Source organism: Eptatretus burgeri, chromosome 1 (assembly GCF_056783735.1).
Source record: "Eptatretus burgeri isolate ZD-2024b chromosome 1, Ebu_testis_v1, whole genome shotgun sequence".
In the NCBI taxonomy this organism is placed as follows: Eukaryota; Metazoa; Chordata; class Myxini; order Myxiniformes; family Myxinidae; genus Eptatretus; species Eptatretus burgeri.
This window is the reverse complement of record NC_140961.1, coordinates 40,961,053-40,974,699: the sequence shown is the minus strand read 5'-3', so window position 1 is coordinate 40,974,699 and position 13,647 is coordinate 40,961,053. Positions and strand designations below refer to the sequence as shown.

Genomic DNA, 13,647 nt, shown 5'->3' with positions numbered 1-13,647 from the left:
GACACACAGACACACACACACAGACACACACACACAGACACACACACACACATTGCTGGAATTATAGATAGATTATACGGACTTGCACCAAGTTTGATTTAAACTCCTGAACCAAGATTTAAAATATTAAATAATTCTGGCTGCCAGAACATGCGTCTGATCAGGTGAAATTTAAAACGTATATTCCACATGTCTACTCGATCATAACTGTGATGTTTCACATTGATTGATGAAGCGGTTCAAGAGAGATTTTAAAAAAGAATTTAGTTCAAACCAATATGGCTGCCAGACCATGTCACTTTATAATAATTCGTGAACACGTTGGTATCCCCAAGGCTTGGGGGAACATGTCGGTGAAGTTTCCCCTCGATGTGTAAAGCCGTTCTGGAGAAGAAGATTTTAAAATGTTTATTCTTCAAAAAATAATTGCTGCCAAAACCACATGACTGATGACGTCATTGGTGGATAACTTTTTCTTCCTAATGGATAGGCGATCACACCTGTAAAGCTTCACCTCATTCAGTTCAGCTGTGAGAGAGAAGATTTTTGAAGGTTTTTATGTTGAAAACAATATGGCTGCTGAACCACATGACCGATAACATCATCAATTTTTTTGCCAATTACAATTTAGCCCGAGATGATCCTCAAAATTTATCGGACTGATCTGATAAAGCATTTGACATGTGCAATTATGATGTCATAATGAAGCCACGTATGACATCATCAAAAAAAAAATCAGGCTTATTTCCCATGTGGAGTACTTCACATGTGCGAAGTTCCATTTTTTTTTCCATGGAACGGTTTCAGAGATACAGAGGTCCAAAGTTTTTCCTTTTTTACAACATGGCTGCCACACCATGTGACGTATGATGTCACAGTTATCACAAAACCATTCTCATGAATAGTTGCACCTATGGTGGAAACTTCTATGGTGGGGAAAAAAAACCCATGCCGCCTCGCTTTGAATCAACCCTGCTTCAATCGGACACCTGACCCATGACGTCCTCTTTATCAAATCAAATTCAGAATGGGTGGCTGATCACATCTTTGGAGTTTTGCGTTGATCGGACAAGGTTTTTTGTTGTCCAACATGGCTGCAAGAGCATGTGACCGATGATGTTAAAATTTTCAACCAATATTCCCCGTGCCAAGTCGATCATATTAAAAAAACAATTCTCTGAAACCGCTTTGCCATTCAATGTGAGACTTTGCAGTAATCCACTAATGTTGCCGCAAATATTTTATTTTAAAATGACCTCATCAGTCACATGATGTGGCAGCCACGTTGGTTTTAAAGACGTAATTAAACAATTATTTCTCTGAAACCGTTTAACCCATCAATACTAGAATTTGCAGTTACAAATGATGTCATCAGTCACGTGGTATGGCAGCCACATTGGTTTCAAGGAAAATATTTTAAAAAAAATTATATTTCAGAAATCGCTGTCGAGATTGATGTGGAACTTTGCAATTTTGATCGACTGCCCTTGCTACATGTAACGCAACTTGTTTCACATCGATTTGTTAAGCGCTTTTTGGAGAAAAAGGTTTTTTTATTTTCGGTTTTCAAACTAACATGGCTGGCCAAACCACATGACCTATGGCATTGAAAAATTGTTCTTTGCCCATGATTTGGTAGAGGCTCACGTGTGTGAAGTTTCGTTTTGATCGGATAAGGTTCGTTGTTTTTTTTATCCAAAATGGCTGCCACACCACATGACCTATGATGTCATTTCCACACTGTATGCAGCAATGGTGTTCGATGATATTTGGTAAATTTTGCTTTGATCGGATAAGGGGTTCCAGAGAAAACAAAATTTAATATTTTTCTTCAATCCAAGACGGTTGCCGAATCACGCGACATCAATAATTATTATTTATCACCCTAGTGTCACCAAGGAATGTTGAAGAGGCGTCCAAAGTTTCCCCTCAATCTGTCCAGCCGTTCTGGAGAAAAAGATTTTTGAAGATTTTAGGGTAAATCCAAGATGGCTGTTAGACCATGTGACTGATGATGTCATAGTTATCAAATTTTATTTAAACTAGCTAGTTGATCATTTATGTGCAGTTTCACTTCGATCTTTAAAGCGGATCTGGAGAAGCGGATATATATATATATATATATATATATATATATATATATATATATATATATATATATATATATATATATATTTTTTTAACAATATGGCTGCCAAACCACATGACTGATGATGTCATGTAAAATTTTTCTGTCGACCAATCCATCCCCAGATGAACCTCACTAAATGTCAAATTTTGACCGGGATACCACTTCACCGGTGATGTCAGTGAAATCCCCCTTATTCCCCATGCAGAGTAGTTGCCAGGTGCCAAGTTTCAATTTTTTCCCCGTGGTGCGGTTTAGGAGAAACAGAGGTCTAAAGTTTTTCCATTTTTCAAGCAAGGCTGCCACCCCACGTGACCTATGATGTCATAATTGTCATTTAAAAATTCTGCATCAGAAGTCGCATCAATGGTGAAAATTATATTTCAATCAGATAAGCAGTTGCAGAGAAAACAGAAAATTCACATGGACGTACGTACGTGTGGACGGACAACCTGAAAACATAATGCCACCGGCGACTTCATCACCGGTGGCATAAAAACGTATTGGGCCGATATGTTCCATTGGGTCAGGCATTGCGTGGTGGAGGCATGCGCTCTCCCGAGTGCCCTTCTCGTTTATTTTGTAATTGGAATGCCATGCCGTGCAAGGACCGATTAAGCTGCTCGATACACCTTAACACGACGTGCGATTAAAACATGGGAATTATTCGGGGTTCTTTGTCGTTAATTAGTCGAACCAACTCAGGAGATCATGGCGATCATTATGGTGTATCACACTCCACATCAGAAAGCTCCAGTCAAACTCCACAAAAAAACATCACACACACACACACACACACACACACACACACACACACACACACACACACACACACACACACACACACACACACACACACACACACACACACACACACACACACACCAAATCCATTTATAGTGTATGTGATCTGACATTCCTGACTGAGCACTGAGCTCATTTTCTGAGATTCCAGATTCAAATCCCATATAGCAAATCCCATTTGAGACATTCTGGTGGCCTTCGCAAATGCATCAAGCAGCAATAGTGAAATTAAATAATAATTTGGGATTTTTTTTTTATGCATCTGCAAAGCTTGTGTATTGTCATGAGTGAAGATTAGTGAAGACGTAATTAAATCGCTGGGGTTAGCTTTTTGTGAGTAATACATCTACTAGAATGAATTTACCACTACTGTGCAGTGAAATGACCTCATCACAAAATCAAGAGATGTGTTTGTGACCTGGCAACACAAGTCTATAGGAGACTCTGGGTCACACTGCCGCCTTTTATGGGCAACCATTTATTGCCCATTACAAATTGCCTGGAAGCATTTAAGAGGCAACCACATTGTGTGGACTGCTAACCCATGGTGAGCCAGGTAGGGTATATCAGACAAACTGAGACAGGTAGACCTCTACCTGCCCCAAAATGGGACATCGAAAGCAGGCTTGTTTTTTTTTTTTTTTTTTTTTTTTTTTTTTTTAAACAGACAATCTAAGTGTCATCGTATTCTAGACTTACTCGGTTTTCAGAATATTAAAATCAAAACTTCTTCACAAGCATTTAATGAGGATTGTTTTTTGTGAGAACATTTTACACAAACTTCTGTAATTATTGTTACTTTACACTTCACCAAGTCATTTGGTCGAGTCATGACTCGCAAAGTATTGAGCCCATATCCGAGTCCAGCGAAAGGAGTACTTGATCGAGCCTCGAGTCCAACACCACTGCTAAATTCTCTGATTCTTTGCAGGTATTATTTCAAGGTTAGAGCGAAAAATGCAAAGGGTGTGGGACCCCTCAGCTCGCCGCTGGAATTCCGCACTGAATCCAGTAAGTCACCGCTTATTGTCTCTTATTTGATTACACGAATAATTGTATGACTTCCTATGAGTGCTCAAATGAACACCAGATCACAACAAAATGAATAATTTTGTTTTCTTCATCATCATTAATGTCTTATGACTTTATTTGCAGTTCTGATTCAAAAACCCTCCTTTATCAATACCTTTCCTTGTAAACTACCTTGTCTACAATGGCATCCAGAAGGTTCCACAAATGAGAAAATCATCATCATCAATGAACATACTCTTAGCAGAGCATTGGTGCCACTTGGCATGGGTTATTATTGCAGGGCGGTTTGTCATCCCTCTCCCAGCAGCAGTTAGGACAGGAATTTGTAATTTGTTTATTCTGCCAGCGATAGCTCACCTATTCTTTGCGAAAGACAGTGTGGGACCTTCAAAGTCTGCCAACTAATACTGGTGGATGGGACGCTAGTTTAACGTCCATCCGAGGGATGGCACACACATTGATGAAACACCGGGATGAAAATTTTTAGCTGGGTCGGGATTCAAACCCAGGCTATAGGTGAGTGTGCATCTATCAACTTTGCACACCTTGATTGGGCAAATATTGCCCAAGGAAGGTGTGCAAAGTTGGTAGAGACCTATCCCAACAGACTCGCAGTTGGAATTGCTGTCAAAGGTGCTGTCACGAAGTATTAACTCAGGGGGGTGGACACTTATCCAACCAAGATATTCGAGTTTTGGATTTTAAATTAATTTTCCGAAATTGAGAGTATTTGTTTTTCACTTGGAAGTTGTGGGTCACGATCTCTGCAAAGCGTTCGATGCAATGAATCGGGATGCCCTCTGGAGGATTCTTGGTCTTCGTGGGGTGCCACCAAAACTGATCAATCTGATGTCTGAACGATACTCTGGTACTGAGAGGCCTGTGCCTCTGTATCTGTTGATACCTGTGCAGGAGGATGAAAGTTCGAGTCTTCAGGTCCTTGGTGCTTCCAGTCCTCCTCTACGGATGTGAGACTTGGACTCTGACCAGGAATCTGAGACAGAGATTTAATTCCTTTGGTTCCAGTTCTCTTCGGAGAATCCTTGGCTATTGCTGGTCGGACTTTGTGTCCAATGAGCGGTTACTGAGAGAGACTCAAATGAGATTTGTTACCTGCATAGTCCGTGAGCATCGGCTGCAGTTGTATGGACATGTGGCTCGTTTTCCTGTCCCTGATCCTGCTCATGAGATTCTCTCAGTGAGGGAGCCTCGGGAGTGGAGGAGCCCGTCCGTCGGTCCGTCCGTCCGTCGGTCCGTCCATCCGTCCGTTCACAATGAAGTGGAAGCGGGAGATCTGGTCATTAGTAATCCTGATAGAGGTCGATGAGACATACACGATGGTATGACTTTCAAGGTCACCGAAGGTCAAGGTCAAGGTCACGAGGCTTTTGAAGTTGCGAAAATTACGATTTTCAAATTCTATCTCCTCCGCCATTTCTCAAGCGATCTTGAATTTGATAGTGGAATATGAATCTATGGGACAATATCTAAATTTTGATCAGGCCGGATTTTCGATATTCACTTTCGTTTTCGGGTCACGTGACTTCAAAGTTGGCAAAAAATGCGAAAATGACGATTTTCAAAATCTATCTCCTCCTACATTTCTCAAGCAATCTTGAATTTTATTGTGGCATATGAATCTATGGGACAATATCTAAATTAATTCGGGCCGGATTTTCGATATTCGCTTTCGTTTTCGCATCACGTGACTTCAAAGTTTGCAAAAACTGCCCCACCTTCAGGAGGCTATATATTTTCTCGCAGAGATGACCGTCACTCCCGCACGGGGTAATTTTTTTTCTGATCTTCCCGATCATGGTAACATCTTACCGAACAGTTATTTTTCACATTTGATACCACATTTGACGATCGGAGGTTACCACCTCACCAATATATATCAGTATCCGGGTTGGAATCTGAAAGAAAATCGGCTTTTTATGAAGCATTCTATATATGGATCTACCCTTGCGGAGATGGCAACAGGTGGCAGCTCGGCAGCTCGTGTGTTTATAATTTATGAATTGTGAGAAAATGACTGTTTCACACCCCTACTTCGGTGCACCATGGTAAACAATGTGATCCGTTAAAGTTTCTTGGCGATTAACCTGAGGAGCTCAGAGGAGTAGGGTCACAAACAAACAATCATTTCACGCTTTAATAAATGTGTGTGTGTATTTATATATATATATATATATATATATATATATATATATATATATATATATATATATATATATATATATATATATATATATATAAATATATTCATCTATATATATATATACATATATATATATAAATATATTCATATATATATATATATATATATATATATATATATATGTATATGTATATATATATATATATATATATATATATATATATATAAACATAAATACATTCATATTGTTGTGGTTACCAAATTCGCAAACCACCATTCAGGTCCCTCAGGTGAGGTATCTCGGTAAGTACATGTGTAGTTAGGCCCAAACCCGTTGTCTAGTGGGAATACATGTCATTCATGCGTGCTGCGACTCTTCAGGATAGCCGTTTTTCTTTTGCTATCTTTATTTTGGACCAACCGCCATTGTTACCACCACCAACCACCGCTTCACCACAACCACCACGACCTTAACGTCACACCTCGCAACCGTCGCATCGCCACCGTTCTTGCGCCGCCTGTGGGTACCGGTGTTGGACTCGTGCAGGGCGCGCGCCGAACAGCGTGTACAAAATCACGGATTTTGTGCTTCAAAAAAGGATCAAAAACGACACACGCCCACTTTTTGCCGTCCAATCGGTGAGCGAGGGGCGAATTGGCCCCGCCCCCAGGGCGTTGGAGGGCGATCGATATATGCAAATTTATGGATCAAAAAGCATTCACGCCCACTTTTTCTCGGGCCAATGGGGAGCGAGGTGAAAGGTCGAAGGGAGGGGGTCAAAGATGAGAGGGCGAAGCTACGGGGCTGATAAAAGGACCGTGTTCGTCAGTCAGGAGAGTAGGAGAGTAAGAGAGTAGGAGAGTCGAGAACAGAGAGTCAAGACTTCGCGGGCGGTGGAGTTGGCAAGAAGGAGCTGGTCGTCGTGTGCGTTGGAGTCGGAACGGAGGGGACGGAGCTGTGGAGAGGCGGCGAGGGCAGACGAGGGGGTGCTCGCGTCGTGCCGGGAGCTGCACCCCAGGGAGGCCGACAGCGCGACCTGGCCTAGGTGGAGACGCTCGTCGCGGGGCAATAAAAATCCTCTATACCCCGAGCATCAGCAACCCCCTCCTGTTTCCCCCCGCGCTGAGATAGTGCGACCAAGGGGGCCCCTTTCCCACCCCCTACCAGACACTGCCCGCGAGGCCCGCGGGGTTGGGGCGCCATCGCCGCTCCGCGTCTCATCGCCGGACGGGTAGGCCGACCCGGTCTCGGCCTCAGGCCCGCCTCATCCTTGAGGGTATTCTTTTCCTTGGTTTTGGGTATGTGTTGTCGGCGCCGTCTGTGAAGTAAAATTGTATAAGTGTTGCCGTGTGCTCGGTAGTCGGATAGCTCTGCATTGTGTTTCTCTTTTATATTTGCTTTTTGTGTAAATTGAATTGTGTTTTTCTTTTCTGTGTGCTTTTGGTGGAATTGAATATGTGTGCTTTCCGTTCGTCGCGAATAAATGTGATTTGTGTTGAACTGTTTCCCGCTTCGCTTCGTCATTTCTTTCTTTGAATCCTCATCTTGCTTCACGTAAAGGGTTGGTAGTGGGCTGAATACGCCCGATAATTAATCGAACCGTCGAGGTCGACGAATAACACCGCTCGGTTATCCCGATAGTACGGAACGGGTCGCTTAAGTGGCCCGTGTCCGAAGTCGACCTGCGGCGAGGTGCGATCGCCCGGTCTACCCTCCGCGTGGGTACTTAGGTAGGTCGAATTTGGCGAGCAACCCTATCCCACGCGGGGGCTGATTGGCTCGATCGCGGTGAGACCGAAAGGTCCACCCGTGACTGGTTCCCGGCGTTAGTCCGAGAGGGTCACGACTGGATTGTCCGTCCGGTGGGCGACGTGCCGCGATTCGAGTTACGTGGCCGTCAGCACGCCGGCGGGCGCGAATCCGTAACAATATATATATCTATACATATCGACATGTATAAATACATTCATATATAAATATAAACATAAATACATTCATATATATATATATATATATATACATATATATCTATACATATCGACATGTACAAATGTATAAATACATTCATATATAAATATAAACATAAATACATTCATATATACATATATATATATATATATATATATATATATATATATATATATCTATAGATATAGACATGTATAAATGTATCAAAACATTCATACATACATACATATATATCTATACATATCGACAATGTATAAATGTAGAAATACATTTACATATAAATATAAGCATAAATACATTCATATATACATATTGTTACGAATTCGCGCCCACCGGCGTGCGATCGACCGCGTTTCCCTAATAGCAGCCGCATCGCCCACCGGACGGACAATTCAGTCGTGACCTTCCGGAACAACGCCGGAACCCTGTCACGTGTGGGTCTTCAACCTCACCACAGCGTAGCCAATTTTCTACCCGCGCAAAATAAGGTCAATCGCCTAATATCGATATACCTAAGTACCTGCGCGGGTAGCCTACCGGGAGACCGTACCTCGGCGCAGGCTGGCTTGGACACGAACCGCTCAAGCGGTCCGTTCCATTCTGCAGTGATAACCGAGTGGGTATTATCGCCCGCCCTCGCGGATCCGATTCTATTTAACGGGTATTTAACAACCCAACTATTATTCCGCAACACAAGATGGCATTTCAATGGGGAGAAAGGAGGACGCAACGAACGGGGTACATTTTACACAGCACGTATACCAGAAAAAGCAATGAAAAACACTTATACAGTAAAACAATCATGCACGGGACGGGGACAAAGACACGAGCAAGGTGAAAGTACTACGACAGCAATTATCTAGTCACTTAACAGTTTTTACTTACAGGACATGGCACCACCAACATTCATTCAAAAGAAAGGAAAAGGCCACCCTCAAAGACTAGGGCGCCAGACAGGGTCCGTATACCTTTATGGCATGGAGCCTGGATGACCGAACCCCCCCCCCCCCGAGACCGTTGCAGGTTACCTGCACCCTCGTGGTGCGATGGTGGGTGAGTCGCAACGTCTGTCCCCCACGGCAGCTAGGACAGCCGCGGCTGAGCTCGGCCTTCCACGGGGCCGGCGAGCTCTCTCCGGCACTCTCCACACGGACGCGCCGGCGTGCGCGACAGAGCTGGCAAAGCGGCGCCTCCCGTCCGCGTCCCCCATGCCACGCCCGGACTCCCCACCGACTGTGAGCTCCGACGACTCGACCCGAACCACCAAACCCACGACTCTCTGAAGACCAAGACGAAACCACCACGAAGACCCAGACCTGGCGTCCTGCGCGCCCTTATATTTGTCAGTTCCAACGCCTCGCTCCTCCCCGTTTATCGCTCTGCCCCCCTTCCAGCTCCTGCGGGAAGCTTCGAGAAAAGGGGCGTTCCTTATCTCCAGCGCCTCACTTCCACGAACCGACCAATGATGAACGATCTCCCCGATCGGCACGCGGGAAAAACAGGCGGGGAAATCCGCGCGCCACCGATAGAGGGTTGTGGTTTGGTTTGTGGAGAAGGGGATCGGCAGTTGGCGTAGCGGGGAAGGTGGTTCGGTGAGGTTGGTGGTTGAGGCGATCGTGGTTGTTGTGATGGTGGCGTTGTGAAGGTGGTTGTAGTGGTTGAAACGTGGTTGGTCCTAAATAACGATAGTAAAGAAAAATGGCTATCTCAAAGGATCACAGCCCTGTGACACGAATAAATCCCATTAAACAACGGTGGGGAAATCTAACTGAACACGGACTTATCGGCATAACTAACTAAGGACCTATATGGCGTTCTGCAAATTTCCACACCCGTAAAAATATATACATATAGACATGGATAAATACATTCATATATAAATATAAACATAAATGCATTCATATATACATATACATATATATATATATACACATATATCTATACATACAGACATGTATAAATACATTCATATATAAATATAAACAAAAATACATTAATATATACATATATACGTATATATCTATACATATCGACATGTAGAAATGTATAAATACATTCATATATAAATATAAACATAAATACATTCATATATACATATATACGTATATATCTATACACATATATACATATACATATATATATATATACACATATATCTATACATACAGACATGTATAAATACATTCATATATAAATATAAACATAAATACATTCATATATACATATATACGTATATATCTATACATATCGACATGTAGAAATGTATAAATACATATATACATATATATCTATACATATCGACATGTAGAAATGTATAAATACATATATACGTATATATCTATACATATCGACATGTAGAAATGTATAAATACATTCATATATAAACATAAATATATACATATAGACATGTATAAATGCATTAATATATAAATATAAACATAAATACATTCATATACATATATATATATATATATATATATATATATATATATATATATATATATATATATACATATATATATATATATATATATATATATATATATATATATATAGATATATGGTTTGTGTGTGTGTGTGTGTGTGTGTGTGTGTGTGTGTGTGTGTGTGTGTGTGTGTGTGTGTGTGTGTCAGTGTCAGTGTCAGTGTCTCTTCCATAACTCCAAAACAATGAATCCTAGCAGCCTGAAACTTTACATGCAGACCAAGAAAACTCCAAGGATGTGCCTCGCTGAAAATTGTGTGTTTGGGTTAATTAAAACACCCCTTTAAAGCCCTGTCACACCTTGACGTTTTAGCCAGCGTATGCCAAGGTATCAAAATGTATGTAAAACGCTGGCGTACGCTGAACTATTGATGTTTTTTTCCAGTTTTGGATGTATTCATAACGAGTTAGACATACACAGAACGTTTCGATAACATATAGATAACTTATATCAACGAACGCTGAGCGTGTTGTTCACAACCTATACCCAACGATAGTCTAACTTATGCATAGCGCGGCAGCGTATCGCCGACGATCACATGGCGTAGGCTATTAATAGGCTGCGGTTCGACGATTCAAATCATAACCGCACTAGACATCGAAGTGTCAAGCCGCTGTCACACCTTGACGTTTTAGCCAGCGTATGCCGACGTATTAAAAATTTGCCGAATACGCTGGCACACGTCGAATACGTTATGGGTAAGTTTTGTATACGTAAAGAGCACGCTGAAGCACACTGGCATACGTCATAGTACGCAGAGTACGTCGACAAATTTTAAGCATGTTGAAAATTTTTCGACATATGCCAGCGTACGACACACGTTCCGTATACGCTGACCATAAGTTGTAGGCACGTTACGTGATCGTTGACACACGTTACTCGTAAGTTACTCATTAGTCGAAACACGTCGAGGTAATGGTTAGCGTCAGTGTTCCAGACTCCCTGGTTTTTTTTTTTTTGTTTTTTTTTTCTTTGGTATGACGGTGATGTTGACACTTCGATTTCGAGTGCGGTTATGATTTAAATCGTTGAGCGGCAGCCTATTAATTATATTATATTATAACCGCACCAGAAATCGAAGTGTCAACATCACCGTCATACCGAAGAAAAAAACAAACAAACAAAAAAAAAAACAGGGAGTCTGGAACACTGACGCTAACCATTACCTCGACGTGTTTCGACTTATGATTAACTTACAAGTGACGTGTGTCAACGATCGCGTAACGTGCCTCCAACTAATGGCCAGCGTATGCGGAACGTGTGAGTCATACGCTGGCATACGTCAAAAAATTTCAAGCATGGAAAATTTGTCTAACAGCTCGGCATACTACGACATATGCCGGCATACTACGACATATGCCGGCATACTACGACATATGCCTGCATACGCTGGCTAAATCGTCAAGATGTGACAGGGCCTTTATCAGTCGTGTTATATCCTTTATCAGGCACATCCTCGGTCACCGCTCTCCAGAGGGTCTTCAGGCATATCCTAGGGAACCTCGCTGGGGTCTGAAGCCGCCATGTTTTTTTGGCCTGCTCAACAATGCCTTGATTTGGAACAGGCCGCAACGATTTCTTAGTGATTAAGTTTTGTTTTTTTTTCCACTTTCCTCACTCATGCTATTCAATGCCTATTCATCATAGCAATGAATCGCTGGGTATATTGCACTGCTTATAAACGCCTTGAGTCGCCAGTGTTCATGGCTTTATTTATTTATGAATACAAATAACAAAGAATCTCTTAAACTAAGCTAATTACAAAATGTAAGTCACTCATATTATCGAATGCCTGTTCATCATTGCTACGAATGACTGAGTACATCACTTTTGTAAGTGCTAAAGTTTTCAAATTAGGAGCTTGGAGCAATTTCATCCATAATGTGATTCAATTTCCCATCGTCTACTCTCACGGACTAATTAAAGTACATCATCAAAATATTATTTCTGCTTGGAGGGTCAGATATCGTTGGGACTAAATTATCAAAATCTGGAGTAAAATCTGAGAAATTAAAAGAAATGACAAATCTTACAACTAAGCTTATATACCTATTTACTTTGAGCAAGCAAGACTCTGTTCCCTCCTCCTTCACATTTTCACAAAAAATGTGAAATTTCCAAAGCATTAAACTTATCATTTTCTACTGTTTGGAGAATTATATTGAGTAAACAAATGATTTAGGAATGTGCCAAAATTAACCAGCTTCATTGAGCTATATGATTTAATGCATTCACTTCTAGATCTCGTGTCCTGTCCCCCAGAGGCTCTGCTTATCCATAGCATCTGCGAGATCTATGTCTATTTTCGGAGGTGTTGTGAGGTGCTGTACAGGGAAACAAAGCAAATCTGGTGAAAAACGGATGTTTTAAAATAAAATCTCAACGTTTGCGTGGACCGTGAACTGATGTACCACGTGATGCATGCACAGACGAGCAGGCAATGTGGCGGATTATCTGGAATGTTTATTTCACGGGCGATTAAACTTTGCGATGTATCCAGGGCTGTTCTACATTAAACAGCAACTCTTATGTGGATTGTCATTGTTTGAACGAATTCATTTAATTTCTTTAACTCCTGCGGGTGAAGTGAAGACTATCTTAAAAATTAAAGGGATCCCATATGGTATGCAGCCATACCCGAGCCAGTCGTTCCTTATCAACCATTTAATTGGAGTGCTTGCTTGAGTGCTTAAGCCACTTGCTGAGCCCCCGACAGTTGATAGCAGTACCACACTACGTCATTCTGAGCGAATTGTTCACTCACTGTGGACACTTTTTCCGTGCTCCCTCGTCCCGGGCGAGCGGTCCGTGCTCAGTCGTCCCGGGCGAGCGGTCCGTGCTCAGTCGTCCCGGGCGAGCGGTCCGTGCTCAGTCGTCCCGGGCGAGCGGTCCGTGCTCAGTCGTCCCGGGCGAGCGGTCCGTGCTCAGTCGTCCCGGGCGAGCGGTCCGTGCTCAGCCGTCCCGGGCGAGCGGTCCGTGCTCAGCCGTCCCGGGCGAGCGGTCCGTGCTCAGCCGTCCCGGGCGAGCGGTCCGTGCTCAGCCGTCCCGGGCGAGCGGTCCGTGCTCC

At 42.5% G+C, this 13,647-nt stretch overlaps 1 protein-coding gene and 1 long non-coding RNA gene across 3 annotated transcripts in view; one reads left to right on the top strand and one right to left on the bottom strand.

Annotated features, from left to right (window-relative positions):
• LOC147034323 (uncharacterized) overlaps positions 1-13,647 on the top strand; it is a 62,824-nt gene that overhangs the window by 28,781 nt on the left and 20,396 nt on the right. Inside the window, exon 13 of the mRNA XM_085880813.1 lies at positions 3,864-3,943. Coding sequence (XP_085736939.1) covers positions 3,864-3,943 — 80 coding nt within the window. The remainder of the gene's footprint in view (positions 1-3,863; positions 3,944-13,647) is intronic.
• LOC147034324 (uncharacterized) overlaps positions 1-13,647 on the bottom strand; it is a 35,063-nt gene that overhangs the window by 14,956 nt on the left and 6,460 nt on the right. The window lies entirely within an intron of this gene.